The sequence below is a fragment of the Phyllostomus discolor genome, chromosome 8 (genome assembly GCF_004126475.2).
Source record: "Phyllostomus discolor isolate MPI-MPIP mPhyDis1 chromosome 8, mPhyDis1.pri.v3, whole genome shotgun sequence".
Lineage (NCBI taxonomy): Eukaryota > Metazoa > Chordata > Mammalia > Chiroptera > Phyllostomidae > Phyllostomus > Phyllostomus discolor.
This window is the reverse complement of record NC_040910.2, coordinates 77,630,813-77,657,652: the sequence shown is the minus strand read 5'-3', so window position 1 is coordinate 77,657,652 and position 26,840 is coordinate 77,630,813. Positions and strand designations below refer to the sequence as shown.

General features: G+C 48.7%; 2 protein-coding genes across 2 annotated transcripts in view; one reads left to right on the top strand and one right to left on the bottom strand.

The window, feature by feature from the left end:
- Window positions 1-378: 378 nt before the first annotated feature.
- On the bottom strand, window positions 379-1,529 carry LOC118502344 (dapper homolog 3-like). The gene is made up of 2 exons (XM_036034517.1): window positions 773-1,529; window positions 379-597 (listed from the first exon to the last, which is right to left on the bottom strand). Exons 1-2 carry the CDS (start codon window positions 1,527-1,529, stop codon window positions 545-547), a joined length of 810 nt encoding a protein of 269 aa, XP_035890410.1. The 3' UTR covers window positions 379-544.
- ABR (ABR activator of RhoGEF and GTPase) overlaps window positions 1,373-26,840 on the top strand; it is a 172,800-nt gene continuing 147,332 nt past the window's right edge. The window contains exon 1 of the mRNA XM_028519029.2: window positions 1,373-2,581. Coding sequence (XP_028374830.2) covers window positions 1,528-2,581 — 1,054 coding nt within the window. The 5' untranslated portion in view covers window positions 1,373-1,527. The remainder of the gene's footprint in view (window positions 2,582-26,840) is intronic.

Sequence of the window (26,840 nt, the reverse complement as noted above, 5' to 3'; positions counted from 1 at the left end):
AGGTATAATTTTGATTCATTTACAGAGGACAACTACTGCTGTGTTGGTCATTGTCATGTTTAAATTTGACAGTCTAAGGGAAAAGAGGGCAGTGCCCCTGACGAGTTTCGCATCGCCTGTTTCAAAAATTCTTGCAGCACACTGGTTTGTGGCGGCTCGAGGATTGAAAATTGCTGTCGTAGAGGATCAATTTCCTCATTCTTAAAATAAAGGAAATGTGCATCACCGTTAAGGCCCCCGCCTTTCAGCAGGCACCAGAAAACTTATCAGGACATCTCTCTACGGGACAGCGGGGAGACCCTCCACAAATGTGGTGCCGCCAGGAGCGGAGGGGAGGGAGAAGCGGGAGTCCCCAGCCACCCCAGCCCAAGGGCCAGTCCAGGCTCTCGCCCCAAGCTTCTCCTTTCTTTTCCTCCCTAGAGGAATTGTTCAGGCCACACAGAGGAGTGGAGGGTCCTTGTGGACACCCAGGTGTCTAGGCCCCTGCAGCCCTGGTTTCTTTGGTCACTGGGGAGTCCCCCCAGCTTTGCAGTCACAGGGGAGACTAAGCAAAGCCAAATTGGAACTGCAGCCCTTGCCTATCTCTTTCCGGAAAACCTGTAGGGCACGGTGGAGAGAACACTTTAAAATGACTTAAAAACAACAACAACAATAAAGTGTTATCCCAGTTTTGGATTAAATAGCTGTGTAATTTTGATCAAGTTTGTTCAAGGGACTCAATAAATCCCAGCGAAGGACAACTCCGTGGTTAGGACACAGCTCCTTTCGACACCTGCCACGCCACATCGCCTTCCCTCCACCTTTTCTTCTTGGTCCAGGGCGCCGCCTGGACCCTGGACCTTCTGGGCAGCGGAGAGCCGGGCGGCGGAAGGTAGGCTGGGGGCCCAGGAGCCCCTGCGCGCTCCCTCGCTGGGGCTCCCGCCTCCTCGGCCCGCGCGGTCCCGCGCTCGGGTGCAGGGAGCCCGCGCTGCGGCTGAAGCTGCGCAGCCAGGCTGGCCACGGAGGTGCAAAGCCCGGCCCAGGGCGGCCAGCTCCAGGGGTCGCCGGCGCCTCTGGGTGGACAGCGCGAAAGGCCCGCCCTGCCGCGGCCCTCTCCCCTTCTCCCCCTCTCCCGCCGCTGGCGCAGCTCCAAGGCGCTCCTGCAGGGCCTGGCCCCGCGCCACCGAGGCTCCGCCCCCGGCGCGACTGTCCCCGCGCCCGAGCCCGCGGGGCGGTCGGCCCGGAGGCAGGGGCTGCAGACCGCAGGCTGCGTGCGTCCTGCCCCGGGCGGGCCCAGGGCCCCCAGGCGCCCGCCTCCGCTGCGGGCAGACGCTTACGTCAGGGAGGCGAAAACCAGAAGGAGGGCGAGGAAAAAAAAAAAGACACGAGGGCGGAAGGGGAAAAACTTTATTTTTTCTCTTATTCTCTTCTGGGGCTGAAGTGAAGAGCAGGCGACCGCGCCAGCGCGGGCTTCCGGAGAGAGCCGGGCGCGACCCCAGCCGGCTGCGCGGAGGAGCCGGGCCCCGGAGGCCTGAAGGGGCGCCCGGCATGTGGGACCCGCAGGACTTTGAGCGCCACTGGCAGGCCGAGTTTCCCGGGCAGGAGGCGCCAGCCATGCGGCTAGACTCGGTGCTGGACATGGAGCAGGAGCTGGAGAGCTGCAAAGTTAACCTGAGGCGGCTGCAACAGGTGTTGGCGGAGGAGAAGTTTAAAGTCTCCTACCTGCAGTCGGCCCTGGCCGGGGAGAAGCGGGACCTGGGCTGCGGGCGCCTGGAGGGCGGAGACGGCTGCGGCGCGGGAGCTTCGGCTGAGGAGCCGGCGCCGGCGGAGCCAGAGCCGGAGCGGGCGCCGCCACCGCGCAAGGAGGGCGCAGCGGGCTGCGGCGGACACCTCCCCGGGCCCCCGGAGCGCCCTGAGCGGGACGGGTCCGCCAGGGCCGAGACGCCTCCGTACGTGTGCCTGGACCTTCCGACCTGGCCGGTGGCGGCGGGGGCGGGGGGCACCGTGCGCAGCTTGACCGCAGCCATCCACCAGCAGCTGCTGCAGCCTCGCATCCTCTTCAGGTCCCGGGAGGACTGTGCGCCCCCCGGCCACGATGGCACAGTTCCCAGAGCCCCGAGAGAGGAGCCGTCCTCTGGGACCCGCGCGGGGCGGGGCTCAGAGGAGGGCGAGCCGGACGCCTCGGGCGCGGACGATGGGGGTGACAGCAGTGACCACGACTTCGAGATGGTGGATTTAAACGAGAAATTCGTCCTAGGCCACTTGCTCGTGGCCCCCTGCCGGCTCGGGACCCGCGAAGAGGCCGAAAAGCCGGCACGGTCGAGCAGCCCCCATCGCTGGATGCACCTGATCCCGGGGGGCTGGCGGCAGCAGCGTCGCAGCCGCGACCTGGAGCAGCTGGAGTCGGAGGCCAAGGACGGGCGGGGCTCGCCCACAGCTACGGACGAGCCCTCCCGGCGCGGGGCCCGAGAGCACCTTCCGCCGTGGCGGCGCAAGAGGTTCCTTCGGGTGCCCGAGCGGGACTCGCCCAGCCACAGCTCGCCGGAAAGGGGCAGTGACTGCAGCCACAACAGCTCGGACCACGAGGACGGCTCCTCTGCAGGTAGGCGCACCTCCCCCCCCTCCCCCCTTTCTCTCTCTCTCTCTCTCTCTCTCTCGATCCCCGTTTCGAGCACCCCCGGCAGCTGCTGATCACCTCCTGCACCCCATCCCAGGCATTCCTTTTTGGTCCAGTTTAACCTCAGCCTCCTGGGGAAAAAAAGGAGATAAAATTTACTTGTTTACCTTGAAGCCACTTGTGGAACTTAAAAAAAAAAAAAGAAAGGAAAGGAAAAATGTGGTGCGAAGTGATTTCGACTTGGGCGAGTTCTGGAAAACAAGCTTTACGGCGATGGCAGGGGGTGATGGGATGGTGCTTGGCCAGACCCGGGGAGGAATCTTTCACTTAAGGCCTTAGCCTTTCTGCTCTGACTATTGCAACATCGTCCACTCTCACCTCTCCCACCCCCCCCCCCCTCCCCTCCACAGGTTGGCCAGGTTCCTTTGTGCTGCACTGATAGTATCCTCTGCACAAACTCCGGTGTCTCGCGTTTCCCCCAGGTTCCTTGATGTGGAAGTCTGAATCTGCCACTTAATTTTTTGAACTTATCTCTCATCTTCTCCAGCCTGTATCTGTGAACAGAACAAATTGGAACAGGTTCCCACTCTGGGAAAGGTACATAATCCTTAGTGTCCCCTGCCTTTGCTGACTGGCCCTCTTCCCAGGACGCTGCACTGTATCTGTCAGCTTCCAGGAGCCTAGGAGCCAGAGTGGGAAGGGAAGGGTTTAGAATCATGGAGCCTTCAGGCTGGCCCAGTGCCCAGTGATCATGTCTAGTGCGGTGCCTTCATTTGATAAAGGAGGAAGCTGAAGCTCAGAAAGATTGATTGGTTGGAGTGAGCTGATACCTCCACTTGGACCTCCTGTCTTTTGCTGTTTTCCCTCATATCTGCCCTCCCCTCTGAGGACAGCACCTGGTCTTGGCCATTTTGCATCCCCTTGTAGTGGTCCGCATGGTGCCTTGCACATAGAATTGAATAAGTGCTCAATAAGTATTTCTTGAATAAATGTCTCCCAGCCACCTAGCTCCTCATAGGGTGGGGAGGAGGAAAAGATAGGGATGCGGCGTGGCCTGTGACTGCTCCTTTGCTGCCTCAGGGACTGTCAGGGTCCTCTCGGCCATAGGGAAAGTATAAATTGGTGTCTCTGGCTCATGCTGTGACCAGGAACTTCAGATGCCTTCCTGCTAAGTGAAGGAAGAAAAAAAAATTACTGATGCTGGGATTGTTCCAAAATCTCCATTATTAGATCTTATCTGGGTAGGTTTGCATTTGAATGAAAAATGGTCTACTTTGCTAAAAGCACATTTGGAAGGTCCATCAAGTCATCTGTTGTGATCAATTACACTTATTCATTAGCAGTGATTGGCTACTTTTCCCATAGGTCATGCTTTTGCTGCCCAAGCTAGTAACATTTTTTATGTGTCCCTTTAACTCAAAGGAAGAGTCTAAAGATTGCACTCTAGTGGCAAGTTTCAAATGCCCTCAATGGAGGCTACTCCAGTGGTCCAGAGCTGCTTCAGAGCTGTCTCCAATCCCACCCCCCTCAGACCCACATCAATCACCCTGCCAGGTGTGCCCATTGCATTGGGTTTCCCCCAGGGATTGACTTTTATTTCTGCATGCTGTCTCCCCTCTTCTTAAGAGCACTCTAGCACAGAGTGCACCTTGATGCAGAGTAGGAACTAGCATTCCCTTGACCCTACAGCTACAGAAGGTGGCCCCTCTGGGTGGATCAGTGATGAAAAAAGTTCTCCTTCCTCTGGACTGAAGACTGCAGCCAGGGCACACGGCTGGCACTCATGGCTTTGGCTAAGGGTGCCTGGGCTGTGTTCCGGGCCCCATTCCAGGACCTTTCTGCAGGGCAAGCTTTGTGGGGAGCCCCTGCACAGTTGCATGTGGAGGCCCTGCCTCTGGCTCCAAACCCCCCCCAGTGAGGAAGTGAATGGGGGTGGACATGCACATGCATGCATGCATGCACACATGCATATCTGTGTGCTCCTATACATGTATGTGTGCACATGTGCACACAGTCACATACACGTTGCACCTTGGCACACACTAGGAGAAAGAGACTTTGGGTATACAAAGAGGCACTAGAGCGGAAGGATTAAGGGCAGAGGTTTCACACTACGGGTGACAGCCCGCTGAAGTCATGGGGTGAGGAATGAAAGTATTGCCAGGCCTCGCTTGGCCATCCCTGCTTTATTTTTCTCCATCCACTGCGCTCACCAAATTGCCACCTCAGATGCTACAGGTTTGCATGTGGATCTTATTCATCCTTCTTTGCAATAAAATGCAAGCTCCAAGAGGGCAAGGATTTTTGTCTCTTTCATTCACTGACATTGCCCCAGAGCCTAGAACAGTATCTAACATGTTAGGTGTTCCATACATATTTGTTGAATGGTATATATTTTTTAAATGGGTGGAATAGAATAGAAAACATCAGAGTGCACCACACATGGTCATGGTGAGTATTTTTCTTTCTGAAAACTTTGTTTCAATTGTGTATACATGTGTAGGTGTATAACTGGGTCCTGACATAGAATGTATTTCTTGGTGTGGGCTGGACAAAAAGCTTTGAAAATGCTGACAAAGACCATGGGCTCTGAAGCTAGACCTCTTGTGTGATCTTGGGAGAAGTTATTTGAATTTTCTATGTCTCAGTTTTCTCATCTGTAAAATGAGGCCGACAAACACTGCTTACCTCATACTGTTGATATGAGAAGTAAACGGAATGTTATTTCTGAAGGACTTCGAACAGGTCCTGGCACACAGCAGATTTACCCACAGTGTTCACCAGCCGTGACTACAGGTTGTTTTCTTTGAGTTCATGCTTGCCACTCCCAGACCATTCTGAATCATAGGTGCTCTGGGTTTCTATGCTGCATGTGGTTTTCCTAGGAAGGCTCTGGCTCTTTCTGGTACCTTCCAGGCAGTAGGGCAGGACCCGGGGCAGAGTGGTCATGCTGGCTCCTGAGGCTCTCTTGCTGGATTGGCCCTGGGGTTATTTCTCCCTCTCTCCCAGCGATCATGCACATTTTCTGTATTCAGACATCCCTAACTGAAGGTCAGGTTTATTGGGCAGTTCAGGCCTTGCCTGCCTCTCAGTCTCAAGGAGAGAAGAGAGCACATGAGACCTCTTCTGAGAAGGCCTTGAGGCAGAGCTACTCCCCACCCCGGAAAAGGGTTGTTTTCCCTTAGATGAGGGCAGGTACCCATACACCACAATGCATTTGGGGTGTTTTTCTACGCAGAGTGGCCAAATCAGAATTTAAATTAGTTGGAATGCCTATTTTTAATTTTATTTTTTAGTGAAAGGACATAAAATCTTTTATTTTATTTATTTATTTTTAGAGAGAGAGGAAGAAAGGGAGAGAAACATCAATGTGTGAAAGATACATCAATCAGTTGCCTCTTGCACACCCCCAAATGGGGGCCTGGCCTGAAACCCAGGCATGTGCCCTCACTGGCAATCAAACTGGCAATGTTTTGTTCATAGGCTGGCACTCGATCCACTGAGCCACACCAGCCAGGGAAGAATGCCTATATATTTTTAGTATCTTCCTTTTAGCTCCTTGTAGCCTTGGTTGGTACCGAGAAAGACCAGGCCACATTGCCGTGAGTGAGAGTGGTGGTGTAAATGGGGTGGGGTATGGGGGCTGCGCAGCTGGCATCGGCTGTGTTGGGGCATGTATGCTGTGAAGTCCACCTGTGCGTGTCCTGGTTCTGCCCTCCCCGGGTGTGAGACTGCAGGTAAGCCACAGACCTTTGTGATCCAACACTTAACTTGGTGCCGGCTTCTGTTCCGAGCATTTTGCACATATTAACTCATTTATACCGCATAACAGATTTATGAGATGGGCACCATGATTATTTCCATCGTACTTTTGAAAACCTTGAGGTCCACAGAGTTTCAATAACCCTGCCCAAGGTCACCTAGCTTATAAGCAGCACTTAGGATTTGAATCCAGGCAGTCTGACTCCTGAGCCTGTAGGTTCAAATAATAGCACCTACATCTCAGGATAGCTAAGATTAAATACAATAAAATATTTAAAGAGTTTAGCAAAGCACCTGGCACATAGTTCCCATTAAGTGCATACATGTGTAGTGTCTGTCTGTATGTACATTATTATCATTTTCATTATCAGTAAAGTCCCCAGAAGACCAGTCCATTTGCTGCTGAGGTCAACCATCAGGGTTGCTGTCCACACATGGGGTTTCGGGGTGGATTTGGCCTCTCAGGCGAGCAAACACCTGCTGGAATTTAGCCCTCCCCTCCTCAGCGGCCACTCTTGAGCAGCCACAGCTGTGTACCCACAGAGGGAGGTCCCGGTGTTCTACTTTTCATGCCGCCGTGCTTCTGCAGCCTGCCGCGTCCCCTCCGCCACGCATGCGCTCTTTGTGGACCAAAGTGCGCACTTCCAGCAAAGCCTGAAGGTGGCTTTCAGCATTAGGCATCCTTTCAACTGGTAGTAACTATTCATCTGGTATTCTGGTTTTAGTTCAGATGATAAAGTAGTTATCGTTAACATTTTAAATTGGCAGTATTTTCTCCTTGCATTAAACTTTGCTCAGTGGAAAAGAAGCAGTTTCTATTTTTGCTAACCCTTAAAATTCATTCATTCATCCCACTCCACAAGGATGTATTGAGGTCTTACTTCGTACCTCTGTGTGAAAGGTTGAGACTGCGTAAGTTCATGACCTGCCTTTATGGTTCTCACTGGCTCTTTGGTTCCTGGGGTAGATGTCATAGGTTTTTAGATAAAGAAACAAGGTCCCAGCAGGTAACTTGTCAAAGCCTGAAATAGGCAACTAAGAATTGTTATTTAGAACTTCAGTCACATTCAAGAGCCTAGAACAGAAAGACATCTTAGAGTTCATCTAATCCTGCCTCTCTCCAGACAGATGAAGACCCTGGGGCACTAAGAGTGACCTGTGGTCACATGTTCGTGACCCTGAAGGCAGGGCCTACCAGCCAGATCTGGGCATTTTCCATCATATCCAATGGCCTTTCTTTCCTGGGATTTTAAGCAGAGAAGACTAAAGATGTGAGTTCTGCCAAAGCCATAGTAACAGGAGCTGCAGACCACCGCATTTGGTCTCACAGCCAGCTCGGTGGGTGTAAATGGTTAGTCCCATTTTACAGGTGAAGGTGCTGAGGCTTGGACAGGTAAAGACATTTATCCAGAATCAGACGGCTGATAATGGAGCCAGCATTTGAACTTGGGTCAGCCTTACAAAGCTGACACTTTTCACTTCTGGCACATACTGCTGTCCTGCGCCAGCTGTGGAGTTCTGCATTTCTTAGCATGGGAGGCCCTGCCATCAGATTCATCCAAGCTGCCAGTGAAGACTTTTTATTTTTAATCTTCATGGGAAATGTTCTTCCTGCTAGATACTCATGTTACCTATTTCATTCGTAACCTGGTGGTTTTTTCCCACTTCCTGTTAGTGACTAGTGAGATTTTTTTAAAAGATTTTATTTATTTATTTTTAGAGAGGGAAGGGAGGGAGATAGAGAGAGAAACATCAATGTGCGGTTGCTGGGGGTTATGGCCTGCAACCCAGGAATGTACCCTGGCTGGGAATCGAACCTGGGACACTTTGGTTCCCAGCCCGTGCTCAATCCACTGAGCTACGCCAGCCAGGGTTGATAGTGAGATTTTTGCTCCAGAAAAAAAAGTTCCTTGTGCCCAGTGGATGTGTTTGAATAATATAAAGTATTGAATTTTCAGCCTTGGCTGTGATAGAGTAATTTTCCCCGTTGTGGCGAGACATTAAAAAACTATTTGAGACACATGAGCTGGTGGCTGGCTGTCATTCATTTATAATCAGAATTGACATGGTGTCACTGTTTGCTTGGTTCTTCAGTGCTGGCCTCCCTCCTCCCCTCACCCCACCACCTTAGAGCTGTCTGCATCTCATGAATGCTTTACTAATCAGTCAGAGGATGTGGGCAGTTTAACAATTTCTTCCTCCTCTACAGCCAGCCTGAAAACTTTTTTACTCCTCTAGTCCATTTTTCTTCTTATTAAGAGACTAGTCACAAGGCGGCTCTATATTTGCCTCTGGACCTTTATGGTTTTTTTTTTAAGATTTTTATTTATTTATTTTTAGAGAGGGAATGGAAGGAGAGAGAGAGAGAGAGAGAGAGAGAGAGAGAGAGAGAGAGAGAGAGAGAGAGAGAGGGGGAGAAACATCAATGTGCAGTTGCTGGGGGTTCTGGCCTGCAACCCAGGAATGTGCCCTGGCTGGGAATTGAACCTGGGACACTTTGGTTCCCAGCCCGCGCTGAATCCACTGAGCTACGCCAGCCAGGGCGACCTTTATGTTTTAAAGTTAGGATCTTCATCCATTTTCCTGGCTTTGAGATAATGGTACAAACACTCTCTGCACCTGAAAACTGGGCATGATGTTCCCCAGCTTGCAGGGTTGTGAAGCTTACACTGGACAAGTTAGCAACTTTCTCTAAGCCCCAGGGTCCTTAGTAGGGGTGATAACTAACAGTAGGGCTGTGCCAAAGGCTTGTTGTGAAGCCTCAGTGAGATAATGTGTTCAGAGTGGCATGACACACAGGCGGGCATGTAAGTGTTTAATGAGTCTCAGATGGTGTTATTGTTACTGTCCTAGTACAGGGACTTTCACTCAGCTGAACCAAGACACAGCTCATATTCAATCTCTTTATGTAACGAAGTTCCCCAGGCCTCTTCGTTTGCCTCTGTCGTTCCTTTCTTGCCTTCCTCCAGGTCCAGAGGCGAGTTGCTCCATTTTTGTTACTTTCTGGTCCCTGGTCCTTCCCCAGTCAAGCCCTGTCTCCCGCAACGTCTGCAAAACCATTCTCTGGCTTCTCCTCTGCTACTCTCTACCACTCGCTTTCAGCCAGCGCTCGCTCCTGCCAGTGTCTGTTCCTGTGCTCTCTCTGGCATTTGAGATGTCCTCCTACCTCCATTTGCCCAGTCACAAAGCCAGCCTCTCTCCTTTAAGGCCTAGATTTTTAATGGAAACTTTTATTGGTTAAGATATGGATTTTCTGCATAAGACAAAAAGCCCAAAAAGTGGCTTAAACAGGGTAGAGGTTTATTTATCCCTCGTATAAAAGAACTCCAGAAGTAAGCAGTCCAACACCATCAAAAGTTCAGGCTTCTTTTGTCTTTCTGCTTTTCTGTCTCAAGGCCACCTCATGGTCTAAAATAGCTGCTGGAAAGCCAGTCATCACATTCATGGTTCAGATGAGAATTAGAAGAAAGGAAGTGAGTGGCAGCAGTTGGTCTGCCTTTTAAGGCACAAAGTCTTTCTTACCAATTTCTCTTTAGATTTCATTAGCTACCTCTAGCTACACGGGAGGCTGGGAAATGTAGTATTTTATCTGGGCATATCGCCACCTGTATAAAATAGGGGCTCTGTTACAAGGAAAAATGGAAGCATCGATGTTGGGTAGGCAACTAGCAACCTCTGGCACAAGCGTTTTCCAACTACTCCAACCTATCTTATGGTTCTTAGAGTGAGCCTCACACTCACACAATTGTCTTATTGTTGTGCCATCTAGTAGTGCATTGACCCAGTGAACAAATAACAACTGAACCACTGCTCTGTGCAAGGCACGATGCCTTTTATGTATTTACTGTGAAGAGTTGCTCTCAAACGAAGAGGCGAGCTGGCTCCTGGAGAGCGAGGCACGAGGAACACGGCTTGTGCTTCTGTCTCCCTCACAACAGTGTCTTTCTCGGGGCTGGGCACATCGTAGGCACTTCATAAGTGCTGGTCGATTTTGGAACTATAAATTCCCTGGCTTGGTACCGTGCCGGACAGTTCTGGTTGTGTAAGGTTTGTTTTGGGTTCATTCTTGTTTTGAGGAATCATAGCGGGGAGAGGGGGCATGGGGTATCTCTAAACATCAGGGCTGCATCGTAGCCACAAAGACTTGCCCAAGCGTTGGGGTAGATGTGACTGTTTTGGAAGCTGGACTCTGTTTATTTACCAAACTAGAGTCAGAAGCAGAAATCTCTGTGCCTACCTGACTTTCTTTACCATGCTGTCTCTGTAGCTGTGTTTACGCCACACGGCTCCCTCTTGTCTCAGCACTGCGCAGCCGCAGAGCGGATTTGCAGTCTCCGCAGTGAGCGGCGGCGCCTTGGGCTCGCGTTCCTGTCCTCCCGTCGGATCCCCGCTCTGGTCTGCCTGAGACAACACTGAGGGGAGGGTGCCGAGGGCTTGTGCCAACATCTTGAAGCTGCTGAGAAAAGGATTGTTTAACAATTTTTATTGGCACTTAGGAGAAAAGGAACTAGAATATATTTAGCTTCTCCTATCTGCTAGGCACTATGTTAAGTGTTTAACCTGCATTATCCCATTTTAATACTCAGAACAGTTTTCTGTTCTGTTCTAACTTGAAGGTACTGTTCTTGTAATTTTTTAATCCTCACCTGAGATTTTTTGTTGATTTTAGAGAGAGAGGAAGGGGGGAGAGAAAGAGAAAGGAACATTGGTGTGAGAAACACTGATGAATTGCCTCCTGTATGTGCCCCAACTGAGGATCGAACCTGCAACCTTTGGTGTGCAGGACCACGCTTCAACCAACTGAGCCACTTGGCCGGGACTACCTAATCTTATTTTGCAGATGAGGGAACTAAGACTCTGACCAGTTAACTACAAACCCAAATTTGTTTAGAGCTTAGTACCAAGGTTATTTTTCCTTCCTATTTTAAAAATTAATTAGTTAATTTTATTAAGAGATAATTCATATATTATAAACTGCACCCTTTTAAAGTGTATGTTTGCACCCTGGCTGGGTGGCTCAGGTGGCTGGAGCGTGGTTCTCGCACACCAAAAGGTTTGAGGTTCGATTCCCAGTTGACACATACCTAGGTTGCAAGTTTCATCCCCGGTCCAGGAACATACAGGAGGCAATGATCTGTGTTTCTCTCTCTCCCTTCCTTCCCCTCTCTCTAAAAATCAGTAAACATATCCTTGGGTGAGAAGTGAAATAGTAGCAGTAAAATAAATAAAGTGTGCGGTCATGAGGTATCCACAGAGTTGTGCAGCCACTACCACTCTAATTCGAGACCACTTTCATCAGGTGAGAGGGGCTGTTTTTTGAGCCTGGGCTTCTCTCACAACCGTGCCACTTCCTTTTCTGATTTGCCACGTGCAGTGGTTTAAAATAACCAGACCACATGTTGGGAAACAGCAGGGCTGGCTTGGGTGGGATATGTGAGCAAAAGGACCATGCACTTCTTCAGTTGCTTTTCCATCATCGCGGTGGTATTGGTGCCGGATGGGGCTGCCTTCCTTCCTCTGGTCCCATCTTACCCTGTTTGTGTTTTCTGGACATGGGGCAGGGGGCACAATGTCCCATACTTGAGTTTCCATGAGCACCCCTAGTTCCTGCCATGGGGTTATAGTTGGCATGGTGAGAGGGGCCCTTGTGCTGACCTGTGTCTTTTTTTGTCTTTGTAGCCCCAGAATGTCATAGTGCCTGGGATACAGAAGGTGCTTAATAAATGATCATGAATATTTAGACATTCATTCCATTGCCTCTAATCTAAACCACTGCAGTAACCAATCGTTCTGCCTCTAACCTTTCTCCCCTAGCTCCTGGTTGTCTTCCAAATTAAAAACACAGTAATTGCTCTAGCCCTTAGTCTCATTAGACTGCAGTGATCATACTGGCTGGCTGTCCCTTTAAAAAATTTTCCTCCTAAGCCCTACCTAGCAACTGCTGTTTTCATACTATTGGCCAATACTGGGTCACATGGTCATTAGCTGCCCAGAGCGCTGGCCAATCAGAAATTTTAGCTCTTCAGCCTCTGGTGTAGAGTGTTCAGGGGAAGGGGATTATGAATGGCTTTTGGAAAACTGGCTCTGTAGTCCTCCCCTGAATTTTGTACATTCAGTCATTTGAGCAATTAGAAAATGGTTTTCTTCTTTGCTACCCGCATGGGAGTCTAAGCCTGTAAAGTGTGTGTGTGTGAGTTAGAAGGGGACCACTTCTTTTAATTCTAGTATCCCTGCCCCTAGCACAGTGCTGACATATTGTATTCATTAAACAAATAAAATAATTATTGTACATTTTATGGGATTAGAATAGCTGAGCAGACTGTTGGGGTCTCTACGCATTTAAAGTCCTTTTTCGTTTTCCCTCCTTGCTGTCTTCTTTGCCTTTATCTTAATCTCTCCCTCCCCCTCCCCCACCCTTCTCCTCTGTTTTTGGGCCAGGAGATCCCATTGATAAGACACATTCAAGAGCTGTGGTGGGTTTTTCTCCCTGAAGCTGTTTCTAACTTCACATGCCTCAGGGAGATGTTGGTGTGTGCCCTTCCAGCTTACTGCCCTGTCCACCAGCCTGGCAGTTGAGGATTGGCCATTGTGTTCCCCTCTTCCTGATGGGAGTATGTTGTTTCCTGAAGGCGGGCAATGCAGAAAAAGGCTGATATTCAAACCTGGCCAACGAGGCCCGCCCCAGCTAATGGACTGCTAGTCATTAGGACTGTAAACTAAATTTTGGGGTTCCCTCTTGCTTTCCGGAAACATGGTAGGTAGGATTACATTACTGGTTTCCTTGTAATTGGGGAGGACTATCTGCTTAGTTCTATTCAATGAATTTGAATGGAAGTGATGTGTGAAACTTCTTGACCAGAGCATTTCATACTGATAGGAGACCCACCAGAGCTCTCCTTTCCCTCTGCTATTGCAGAGCCCAGTGTTCCACATGGTGACTGCCCTGTCTGCGAGGGTGCTAGAGAGAGGGAGACACAGAGCGGAGCTCCTAATCAGCTCAGTGGACATGTACTAGAGTGAGAAATAAATGACAGTTATTTTAAGTTGCTGAAATGTTTGGTGCTGCAGCATTATCTGGTTTATCCTGACTGATACAGATACGTACGTACCTGACTTATATTCATACAGAAGAATAGCAGATGATACTCATGGCTAAGATTTTAGAGAATACAGAGCAAAAGCAGCAAGAAGAATATATGTATCAACAGACTCTAGAGAGGTCTAGCATAGGCTTTTGGTGCCCTTCCTTGTCTGAGGCTTTGTAGGAGTGTTCCCCCCTGCCCCCACTCTCTCATAGAAAACCACCAAAACGTAAGTGGAACATTTTCCCTTGAAGAGGTTCATTTGAGTCTCAAGGTTTGAGACTTCAAGCTTTGAGGCTCTCAAGAAGACTGGCCACATAGGCATATCCTGCTAAACAACCAGCCATGGCAACCAAATATAAGACCTCCCCACACAAAGTGAGTGAAGCCAAGTGTGCGTGACCAATCTTGATGTTTGTGCAAAGGAACTTGACAGGCCGTTCCAGCACAGCCCATTGTTCCACACGCAAAATTTTGAAATTACTAACATAGTGAAAAGGATACTAGAATTAAAAACCATGGGAATTAATTTTGTCCATTATCTAGTAGTATATTAACTTCATTTGTGAGGGTGGCAGGGCTTAAACCTCTGACTGCCTAGGCCTCTGAAAAATGTGATTTCCTTGGGGGATTTTTGCACATTTGGAATGAGTGTGACGCTCAGAAAAATTCCAGAAGTGCAGTGTAATTTTCCCAGGTCTCTATTAATTAAATTTGTAGGCCATCCTCTAAGGTAAAGACTCATCACTTACATCGTTATTTATTTCAAATCATAAAAAAAGACTTATAAACGAAAGTTTGAAACTATCGATCTGTACATTGGGGTCACCTAATTGTAATGAGATGGTTTTGTAATGCCAAGTGTTTAGTAGGAGCATAGACTATACATATATTTTAATCAGTTCAGTCCCATGAGACTAAGTATTATTATTTCCATCCTATAGTCAGGGGCCCCCAACCTCCAGGCCATGGACAGGTACTGGTCCAGGCCTGTCAGGAACGGGGCTTCAGAGCAGGAGGTGAGCTTGAATGTAACGGGCTTGAGTTATCTCAAAACCATCCCCCACCTACCTCCCCCACCCACCGCCCCCGCCAGTCTGTGGAAAAATTGTCTTCCATGAAACCAGTCTCTGGTGCCCAAAAGGTTGGGGACTGCTGCTATAGTAGTAAGTCTAGGAAGCTTGAGTCACTTGCCCAAGTCACACAGCTAGTAAAGGACAGAACTAGAATGGAGCCCAGTTCCTTCTAGGGCCAAAGTTACCTTACTCCATCTTATAACTCCTAAGCTGCTCAGGCTGCAGCTGCTCATCTCTAAAAAAAGGTGACTGGACTAGGCAGTTTTCCAGGCCTATTTCATAAATGCTAGTTAAGTTAGATGGGCTGGGACTCTGTTCCGAGGGACGGGTGAGAGCTTGGCTCTGAATCAGAGGAACCTGGGTTTGGATCCAGTCTGTAGGCTGCTTGTTATTTTGTGCCCTTAACACTTCTATAAACCTACTTCCTTTCTTTCCTTCTTTTCTTTCTTTCTTTTTTAGATTTTATTCATTTATTCATTTATTTTAGAGAGATGTGAAGGGAGGGATAAAGAGGGAGATAAACACTGATATGCAAGACAAACATCCGTTGATTGCCTCTTGCATGCCTCAGCCGGGAACCTGGCCCGCAACCCAGGCTTGTGCCCTGACTGGGAATCAAACTGGTGACCTTTTGTTTCACATGCTGAACCTCAGTCCACTGAGCCACACCAGCCAGGGCTGTAAACCTGTTTTCTGTATGACAGAGATGATTATACCTCACCTGGTGGTGTAGAGATTACATGGAATAATCTTTTGGAAAATGTTTAACGCAGGACCTGGTATGTAGTAAGCCCCGTGTAAATGTAAACCGTCACCAGTGTGATGGTCAAGAGCATGCTGTCTAGGACGGTGTTGCCTGAGTTTGAGGCCCAGCTCCACCACTTAACTGCTGTGTGACGCTGATTTAACTTAAGGGTTTTTGTGTGCCTCAGTTTCCATATTTTTAGACTGAGGGTGATAATAATGTGGTAGTAATACCTAAGTAAGTTGGTATGAAGATAACATTACTCAATATATAAAGCACTTAGCGGCTGACACACAGTAAACTCTGCATCAGTTAATGTCATTATTATTATTATCTCAGTCATTACGGGTTTGGCCACGTCTCTTGCTGAGATAGACTGTGAAGGTGAAAAATGGTATCTTACTCATCTTGTCTGGTCATATCCCTAACTGAAACCCGAGGCTTCTGGAAATCCTGCAGTTTGAATAATCCAAGAGCTGGAGCAGCGGAGCATCCAATTACCCGAGCCTCACAGCTGCAGCCCGGGAGGAAGGTGAGGCCTCGGCACTGTCTGGCTGAGGTTGTGGTCCTATTATGGAGAAAGCCTTGCTTTGTATGCAGCTGCCTTGCCTTGGTTTGGCTGCATAATTGCGCCTTTTTGTTTTATTTTAAAGCATCTTGAGGAATTCAGAGCCTCCTCCCGCTGACAGCAGAGAAAGCCACAGGGTGTCATGTCTCTAATGAGCCTTGTGGACTCTCTGATGGCCCCACCGAGGCAGCTGGGCAGGGAGCGCATGCACAGGCCCACACTGGCATCCATAGGCTCCCTTTGAGCACAGGCCACCACCTTGGTCTTCATTATGGGGCTCCCTGAGCACCCTGGGGTACCCCATGCCTGTCCTCTTTGTCTCAGAAGGGCACAGAGTTGCTTCCTGAATGCTAGCCTTGTTGGTAACCTTTGTGGACTGGCAGTGAGAAAGCAGAATTAATTATTCATATCAGCGGGCCTGAAGGAGCTGTTGTTTGCAGAGTTGACTCCCCTTCTGGCTGCCAGACCCAGAATTCCTCAGGGCCTTTGGACAAGCAGAAGACAGTGTGGCTCTTGGAGACGGCTGCTCTGAAGGCAGAGGTGGCCAGCAGCCGTCCCCAGCCTGCATGCGGTCTGCGAGTATGCTTTGTTTGGGCTGCAGAGGGTTAAAACAAAATTAAAACAGTTTAAAATTGGGAGATGTTATGTAAAACCTGGACCTTCTGGCTTTTCTCAGAAGATGGGAAGATCTACTATACATGTGGAAGTCATCAGACCAAACAGCTGGCCTCTGCAGACCAGGCGTGACTCCCTAATTGCTTCAGGCTTCATCTGGCCCCTCATCCGCCCACACTGTGAGAGGTGCCTGGCCCTGCAGCCTGCCTCTGCTGCTTGCTGGCTGTGCGCCTTCAGGCAAATCACTTAACTGCTGCGGGCCCAGTTTCCTCATCTGTAAAACGGGTCGGTACTTAGTTTACCTGACACATTTGTGAGAACTGAGTTAGTATAAGTGTTGAGGACAGTAACTGTCACCTTTTAAGTGCCACTTCACTGATAATAGTTAGTAGTATTACACCACCTGCCTAGTGTTTTAGGCACTCGAGATCACTATCCCTGTGTTAAAGAGTTTTCCATAGAAGGAAAAAAAAATATTTCTTTCCTAATGTGCCTCTTAACTCACTCATGAGTGTTTACTTCCTCTTTCAGCCCCCAATCTCAGCCCCTTGGAATGTCATAATTAGAGCAGTGCTACCTGCTGTAACAAACCAGCTGCAATGCGTCGGTGGCTCCACAGGCTAAGTTTCTTTCAGTTCACACTAACAGTGAATACAAGTGCTTCCCATGGTCACTCAGAACCCAGGCTTGGCCTCTTGTGCATCTGCCTGCCCTCCTCGGTGGTTCTCAGCTCTCAGAAAGCACTAGGGGAACAGGAGAATGAAGACACACTTGCTTCTTACCTCTCGTAGCCCAGAAGTGATACCCATTTCTTCCTTTTATATTCCATTGGCAAAGACGAGGTGCGTGTCCCCTCTTAGATGCAGGGGTCCTGGCAAATGTAGCCCCTGACTCGGGCAGCTGCTCCCCAGCAAGAGCCGGACTCTGGGAGGAGGCTGGGCAGGAACCCTTGGAGGGCCCCCGCGGTCTTGGCCGTCACAGCCATTGAATCAGCCCCCAGTCAGCCTCCTTCTGGACCTGTTTTCTTGTTGCCTGTGAAATGTTTCCAAAGGTGATTGCCCTGTTTTTGTTTTTTGTTTGGTTTATTGGGGAGAGATGGAGAAAGACCACCATTTTATTTTTCATTTCATGCTTCAAATTCATCCAGGGGTGTCCAACCTTTTGGCATCTCTGAGCCACCCTGGAAGAAGAAGAGTTGCCTTGGGCCACACATTGAATACACAAATACTAATAAAAAGTAATGAGAAAAATAAAAGGTTCTAAGTACATTTACGATTTTGTGTTGGGCCACATTCATAGCCATCCTGGGCCGTGTGCGGGACACTCCTGCTAGGGTTAGGGTGAAAAAAGAAGGAAGACGTCCTATGCAGAATTTTACATCTCTTCAAAACAAAAAGCGTCTTACACTGCCTTTGTTAAACCAGCTTGCTGCTTTGGAACAACTTCATCTTAGAAGTAAACTCGCTGTGGGGTTCTGACTTTGCTGAACTTGGCCTACAGTCTCTGAAAAGCTAGCACACCAGAAACTCTTATGAGTTAAGGAAATGACCTTCAGCCTCTGTGACCTTAATTCGGGCTAAATAATACCTGCCCAGTCACCTAACATAGGGCTACCTTCCTGCTCTACATGCCCCTCCGTTTGCTATTCTGGTCCCAGACCGGCCGACAGCTTTCTCTATTCCCCCGAATCACAGTCTCTCAGTGAATGCGTCGCAGGCACAGTGTGCAAGGAAAACCCAAAATCTTCGGTGTCACTTCTGACCACTTCCTAGCCTGACTGAGCTCCCACCCCAAGCACGTTAGAAAACCAAGGGTTTTAGAAACTGTGAAGTGGAAACAATCTCCTCTAGTTCCAGGCTGCAGCTCCCTTCGTGCCGTGTCCTGACCACAGACGGGTTTTAGAGCAAACTCAGTGGGTCCTGCCCCGTCAGGTGGGGTGACTCCTGCTGACTCCTTGGGGCTCCATTCAGAGATGTGCTGGGGAAGTTCACACTTCTTCAGCTGTTTAGCAAAAGAGTGAAAAATCTCTTCAGTCCAAACCATCATCCCAGATACAGCTTCTCCCCCAGCACCTGTCTTTGTATCTCAGTTTAACACTTGCTTCATTCGCCTCTTCTGGTCATTTCCACGTCGCCCCCACCTCACAGGGCTCACTGAGGGCAGGGACTGGTTTACGATGGTATAGGGTGCAAGCTCTGGAGCCAGATTTACGAGTTGTAAGGATTTTAGGAAGTTATTTCACCTCTCTGTGACTTGGTTTTCTCATCTGTAAAATGGGTGTGGTGATAGCAACCACATCCTGGAATGCCTCGAGGATTAAATGAGGCTGTTCATGCAAGCATCCAGTGCAATGCCTGACAGGTAGTGAGGACTCAATAAGTAACATATTATTCAGCCTCTGTCTTCCTAGCATCTGCCATAGGGCCTTACCTGCCCCACCTACTTGACAAATGTGTGCTGATTAACCTGAAACAGTGACTGAGAAAATTACTAAACCGTGATTCTTCTACTTTTGGAATAATCAAATAAAGAACTGACTGCCAGTCACAGTCCTCTACAGGAACACTATGAAACCAAATTTCTGGTGCCTAGCCCCATGGAAGTGGGGTCCTGCGGGTCTGGGCAAAACCTGGGATCTATGTTTTTAACAAGTCACGGGGATCCTTGGTCCCCCGGAGTTGGGCTTGATGTGAGGTGGTGGTCAGTCTCTGATTTCTTTTTTAAGTGTGCACTTTCTAGTTTTCTTAAAAGAGAAATTTTATTACAGTTGTCACCAAATATGGGGAATAGGGTGAGGCTATATACATTATATCCCTTCCTCCCAAAAAATTCTACTGTGGTAAAATACACATAACATAAATTTATCAAATGAACTATTGTTAAGGGTGCAGGTCAGTGTACTGAGTACATTCACATTGTTGTGCAGCCACCCCCCCCTCCATCCCTACAACTCTGCTCGACTTGCAAAACCGAAACTCTGCCCCCATCAAACAACTCCCCAGCCCCTTTCCCACGGCCTCAGGCAAACTCCGTGTAGCTCTCTGTCGCTGTGGATGGGACTCCTCTGTGAGCACCTCACATATGTGGAATCACACAGTGTTTGTCTTTTTGTGACTGGCTTGTTTCGCTTAGCATAATCTCCACAAGGTTCATGCATGCTGTATGTCACAAATTCCATCTTTTAAAGGCCATTTATTTCCTTATTTTTAAGGCTGCATAATATCCCATTTTGTTTATCCATTCATCTGTCAATGGACAAACAAATGGACAATCAGTAGCTTCCAAGCTTTTGCTGTCGTGAATGATGCTGGCGTAACGAGACCCCCATTTCAGTTCTTTGGGTATATCCCCGAAGTGGAACTGCTGCGTCCCGTCTGGTGAGGCCCCCTCTGCCCACACAACCACAAAGGGTGACATTAAAAGGAAGCCAAACAAACGAATGCCAGTTTACTTAAGAACTTTAGGTGCTCCTAAGCAAAATGTGGAGGGAAAAAGCCCCCTTGAGTTTGTGTGTGAGTAGATGACAAGTTGCCGGACAGATGATGAGATCTGCATTTGCAACAGGAGTCAGAAGGCAGGCAAGGGGGAGGAAGCAGTTCAAGGCGACCTTTGGCCGGGGGCACACACAGCCATGGAAAGCTGGGTGACACTTGGCCTGTGGTACAGAGAAGTCCACTGAGATCTGCTACTTTGAAACATTTAGCCAGTTGTGGCCCTTGTGCTGCTCCCAGATAGTGATTGTGCTGTTTGAAGGTGTCAGATTCGGGGTTTGAATGCTTACCCATACTCCTCCCCCATGCTGATCTCTGCAGAAGATGGGCGCTGGGGTGGGGTCACATCTTTCCACCCCGGTAGCAAGGGACAGCCCCAAACACAGGTAGGCCGAGCCTCTGCCTCTCCAAATCCCATTACTTTCTAACCCTACTTCCACCGTCTGTCAAAGAGGTCAGCCTTCACTGACTGAGATGCAGGTGCCATGAAATATGTGTGTGTGTTTTCCCTTTGGAGCAGAGATCAGTCGATGTGGAATTAAGACGGCCGCTTTGCTGCAATTTGTAAATTTGCTGAGTTTGTAAATAGGCAAACCTGCTAGGCTCTGATAAACCGAACTTTTTTCCGGTGTTTCTTAAAAGTCACTGCAGAGAGCACGAAGTGCTTGTAACTTCCAAAGCAATCAATAAAAAGGTCATCAGAACACCTTTACAAATGTTCAAAGTTCGTGGAGTATCTAAATCATCAGCATTAGAGGGTTAAAGAGAAGGATTTGGACAGTAAAACAACACCCACTTCAAAGCAGGTTCCAGAGAGGAAAGGACTGTGTGTGTGGTTTTATGACCACGAGACATCAATGCTGGGCGACCAGAAACTTCCATCCAGGAGAAGGAGAAAGGAATGCAGACACCATTAAAGCAAACTTTATTGATGCCTGAATCGTGCCAAGCAGTGAACCTGGGGAAAACGTTCAAAGTTTTGCTTCAAGAACCTTCCGCTTACTGTGGGACCAGGTTAGCAGACAGTAAAACAACAAACTGTTAATAGACAGTTTTCCACTGCCTAAATGCACATAGACACCCATGCTAAGGGCTTGCCATCTTTAACTGGCTCGCAGGACACAAGGTAGGACTTTATAAATTGGCCCTGGCTAGTATAGTTCAGTGGATTGAGCTCGGGCCTTGGAACCAAAGGATTGCTGGTTCGATTCCCAGTCAGGGCAAAAGCCTGGGTTGCAGGCCAGGTCCCCAGTAGGGGGCACGTGAGAGGCAACCACACATTAATGTCTCTCTCCCTCTCTTTCTCCTTCCCTCCCCGCTCTCTAAAAATAAATAAATAAAATTGTTAAAAACAATAAAATTGTTGGCAGCCACTGCTGTTCAAGTACCAAACAGTAATACATCCATTTGCTGAAGTTAAAAAAAGTGGTAACACCCATTCCACAGCCTTGAGGGTACATCCATTAGCCCTTTTCCTTATTTCTTCAGCTCCAGTGCCCACGGGCCTGCCAGCAGGAAGTCCCTGTTGAAGCCCTCCTTCAGAGAGACACAGAGGGAGCAGTGGTTAGTGCCTGGACAGCCAGGTTAGCGAGAACTTGATTAGCAATAAGGACTTTTCACCACGTGGGTCAGCAGATGACTCCGCACACGGAGGTGATGCGGCATGTACAGACGGAGACCCAGCGCCAGCGGCCGGTGTCCTTGGAGAGGAAACTGAGTTCTTCGGTGCTGAGCTCCAGGCACCTGCACCTGATGTCAGTTCCTTCAGGTCACAGAGCAGCTTCCCGTGTGCCAGCCTGCCCAGGTCAGCTGGGTGGGACAAGTTCCAGCATTGACCGCCATTTCCTTTCCGTCTGCTGGGACCCATCTGGAGGGGTGGGGGCAGGGTGTCTGGCTGCTTCTCTTTTTAAGCCTGAGCACAGTCAGTCTTCTTACACCCTCTTCCCTAGACTGTAGAAGGGAGGCCACCTCCGATGTCAGTGGTTCCAAAGTGGTTGATCTTTTAAGAGAGGAATTATAAGGTCATAAGGTCTGTAATTCCAAAGGTTTTTTTGTTTTTTAGGGTTTTGTTGTTGTTGTTGTTGTTGTTGTTTTGCACTTCTCTTGCTAGAGAAGAGGAAATAGGGACAAAGGGACTCCCCGGCAGGGCATTCCTAATTTCGGCTCTTCCAAACAGCTCCACAGTGGAGCACCGTGTGTGTACGTAGCCCATGCGTGCATAGGTGTGAGCTCTTCTCTAGAGAATGTCTAGATGTGGAATTGCTAAGTCGAAAAATATGTGCATTTAAAATATTAATAGATATTGTTAAATTGTCCTCCAAAAATGTTGTTCCAGTTTACACTGTCACCACACTTTCTGAGAGAGCCTGTGCACTCTCTCCAACATTTGTTACTCTCTCCAACATGTTACTACTTCTCACTTGTGTCAATCTAGTGGACAAGAAAAGGCATCTCAGCGCACATGCGCTCTTGAGCGCTAGTGAGGTACACGACCTTTTCCTACATTCCTCATTCCTATTTCTTCTTGTCAGATTTTTTGCCCATTTTTTAATTGAATGTGAATGAATCCATTTAATAGTTCACCATTGAATAGTATGCTAACTATAGATTACTTAAGAAAATTTGTTATTCTTTTTATTTCTAGTTCCCAGGAATTTTTTAAAATTTTTCTTTAAGCAGAAATAGGTGTTAACTTTGAACAAATGCTTTTCTCAAATGTTAAGATGATTATGCTTTTTTCTTTCTTAACCTATTAATATAGTACATTATACAAATAGATGTTCTAATGTTGAGCTAGGCTTCTATTCCTGGAATCAGCCCTATTTGGTCTGATACACAGGCTGCAGGTTGCTCCGCCGTCCAGTAAACAACTCATTCACATGGCAGCCAGGTGTGCGGTGCGCAGCCCTTGTGCCCAGCACAGGGGGTGGCCCTGAGATGTACTGTTCTTTAAAGAAACACTGCTAGATTCACATGCCAAACAATTAAGATCATTTGCATTATGGCACAGAAAAGATTGACCTTTGTTTTCTTTCCCTTTACTGCCCTTATTCAGTTTTAATGTCAGAATTGTGGTAGTGTCATGAAATTAGGTGGCTTCCCACCTGCCTCTGTGCCCTGAAACGGTTTATGTAACATGGGCATTTTCTGTTGATAAAGGTTTGGGAGCTCTCCTTTATAACCAGCTGGGTCTTGTGTCCAGATCTTTGCCTACTTGCCATTTACTTAAAGGTTAGTAATTTGTTCAGGGTTTTTTTCCCGCCTCAAATCAATATTTGGACTTCATATTTTCCTGGAAAACTGATCACTTCAAACTTTTGATTAAGTTCATGGTATGAATTCATGCTTTAAGCCTATCCTCCTGCTGTAAATGAAGTCATGATAAATAAAAACATTTTTTGAAAAACTAAATAGATATAGGTGTGCTTAAAAATGAGACACACATCTCCATGAACCAGAAATGGAAGAAAAGCCACTGTGTGAAAAAAGGGAGCTGAAGCCACAGCCTGTTGGGCTCTGGTTCAGGGGAAGGGGGAGAGGGAGGGGGCGGGCATCTGGGTGCTCATCTGCCTAGGTGCTCCTGCTGCCTCCTCTCCATTGGTCCCCCAGATAGCTGCCCCCAGACGCTTTCCTGCTCCAGGACTGGCCTCTTCCCTGCACCCCACCCGCCCCTGTGCTGGCGGCAGGCACCTCCTGGGCACATGGTTTTCTTCTCTGATCTGATATTGCTCTCCCCTTCTTTCAGGGCTTAATTAGAATCCCGGTCCTTAAGAGTATCCAGTGTCACCTTTCTGGGCTGTTACAGGTTTTATGTTAATATGTGATCTATATCATGTCTAGAGAGCTGGGTGAAGAGGGAGAGGCATATGACAGGCTTGTCATACCAGCGTGAAGACCAGCGGAAACCCTGCACTGCACGCACTCAGTCTTCCGCCTGGAACTGATGCCCCAAAGGAAAATTAAGTTAGAACTAAGATCTCAGTTTTAAGAATTCACATCCTAGTATACCATGAAGCAGTCCCTGTACTTTGCATAAGTACAGTTTCAATATAAAAATTATAAACAGTACTAAAGTCTTTGGAATAAAGCAGGCCAGTTCTTGTCATCTCTCCCCACCCCTTTCAACCCTCTTTCCAGAAGGAACCTGCAGTTAACAGTTCGTTGTCCGGTATACATCCTTCCTGTCCTTTTATGGCATCTGTACAAGGATTTGTGTATAATTTGCTTATTGTTCCATTTAGTCTCACAACTACGATAAGAGGTTAGTGTTATTAACCCCATTTTGTGGATGAGGAAACTGAGACCTAAGAGGGTTGGGTGATGTGCCAAGGGGCCCAAGGGGCCCACAGCTAATTAGTTTGAATCCATGTTTCTCATTTTGAAAAGAGCCAGTGCTGCTTTTTCAGATCGAGACACTGCACATGAAAGAAAAAAAACGAACATCTTGCTCAGTGGTGTACTTCTCACAAACCCAGAATGGTCTAAGGGAATCCCAAGGGACCCTGGGGTCTCTCGGCTGAGCTACAGTCTACTCTAGCAGCTGTCCTTTGGGCGACCTAAGTGGGCGAGCCCTTGGCCTGATCATTTGAATTTCAAGGGACCTTTATCTGGATTTCAGATCTTCCTTCTTGCAGGGGCAGTTTAAATCCTGAAGTGTGCCTCCAAGAAAGGTTTTCAGGGGCTAGGGATACCCACAGGTCCCCCAAAGTGCGCCTGGGGGAAATACGGGAGACCCTGGCAGTGGCTTCAGCCAGGATGAGTTTGGGGAGAAGCCAAGAGGGGTTTTGGGCACGCGACCCTGTGTATTCTTGTTCATTCCCCGTCGGCTCCAGGGATTTTCCCAGTGGACCCGGCACTGAGACCAAGAAACGGAAACTCTTTGATCTATTTATCGATGTTAAAGCCAGAATAAAGCCTTGGAGCTGGTTTTGCCTTCCGCGTCGGCCGGCCGGGCGGCCCGGAGTGCCCAAAGCTTCCTGTGGTTGTTTGGCGAAGGCGTGGCTGCACCCGCACACACGCCAACCAACGCCCCCCCCCCCCCCCCCCCCCCGCCCCGGCTGGTCCCTGTCTGTCGCCTTTCGGGAGAGCCACGGCCTCCCTTCACCCGGCTCCCACGGTGCCGAGGGTGTGGACAAGCCCCCGGAGGGTTGCGGCATCTGCCTTCCCGCAAGAGTCACAGAAACAAGGCCCCGAGACCTGAATGTATTTGCATCGCAGTATCTGTGCAAACCTCAAAAACCGAGCCCCTCCCCCCACAGCTCCTGGAGCAGCGGCCACGGGGCTTCTGATTTGCTGGAACAATCAAGCGTGCAGGCGGAGGTACCCCGTAGCCCGCAAGGTTTGGCCGCTGGCGCTCTATTCACATTTAAATACCACAGCCCGGTCACGTGGCCGGGAGTCTGCGGCCCCGCCCCCTGGCAGCAATTTAGGGAGAAACTAGTAGCCGGCGGGGAGAGCTGGATTTACCCTTCTCCCAGGCAGCCGGCGCCTCCCTGTTGAAACGAGAGGGCCATTTATCTTCAACTCAACTGTTTCCGTGCAGTGTTTCTAAACCCTGACCCTAGGCAGGCTTTCATCAAAGGTCTGCGGATTAGGAAGAGATGATTATGAATCATCTTTCCTTCCCCCAACAGGATCATCAAATTTCATGCAACTTTACCAACAGCTCATATGTCAAAATAGGAAAAGGGCGACCACACACTTCTGTCAGGACACCATAGCGGGGTTGGGAATTTGGGCCTCTTTGTCCGCAGGGGAAATGCCCTTAGGTGTGGCTATGTCTTGCGTGTGCGTGTTTTTTCCTGGCACATTTGTGTTTGGGGAACTGTTTGCAGAAGAGTACATAAAAAGGTAGCAGGGATACCCTTTCAACCTGCTGTTTAGAATGAGAGATCACGCTGAAGTCCAAGACGAGTAATAGAAATAAACTGGAGATTTCTTTCTAATGTAAGCTGTGGGGCGCTAGTAGAGCTGAATCTGTTATTCTGAAGCCTCTTGGATCGAAACATGTCCATGTTCTAATACTCAGACATGCCCAAAATTTATTGTGTGTGTACACACAAATTTCTGATTTTAAGAAATTGTTTTCTTGGCCTAGCATGTTGATTTAATGTTTCCTTTGGATAACCCAAGGTTTCCCATTTTAACGGAAAACTGCCCACTCTTTTTTTCCTTTGAACACATTCAGAGGCTGCAAGTCCAAGGTTCCCCCTGGTCCAGGGCGGTGCTCTGTCTGGGCGCCTGAGAGGACTCCGTGGAGGAAGCTCACTGGACTCAACTCTCCAGCCTCCACTCTCCCTAAGATCTTCCAAGGACTTCTAGCAATCTTTAAAGCTCCTGCCCTTTTTAAGCGGGACAGCCCTGAATTTAAGGCTAGAAGATTGCTTTTCCAGATGGGTCTTCTTATTCTGGCTGCTATTGAATAGCTAAGTTAGGAGCCGGCACATGTCTGAGGAATAGGGTTGCTTTGACTCAAAAAACGCGAATGAGTTGTTAACTCTGCAATGACAATGAGACGCCCTCAGAAAACAGAGGGTGTGGTTGGACTTTGGTAACCTCAGCACAGCACGCAGTAGCTCTTCAGGAGGCTTGCAGTAGTCTGGGGGGAGGGCAGCTGTTTCAGTGTTTGCCTTGTTTTGGCCCTCAGGAGAGAGATGGAAGTGTGTGTGTATGTGTGTGTGTGTGAGGCTCAGCCAACACAATGATAATAGCTAACATTTAAAAAACATATTTTATTTAAAATATTTTTAGAGAGGGGGAAAGGGAGGGGGAGAAACATCGATGTGTGAGAAAAGCTTCAATAGGCTTTTACACCCCCATCTGGAGACCCGGCCCGCAGCCCAGGTATGTGCCCTGCCTGGGAATTGAACCGTCAAACTTTCAGTCTGTGGGACCACGCCCAGCCC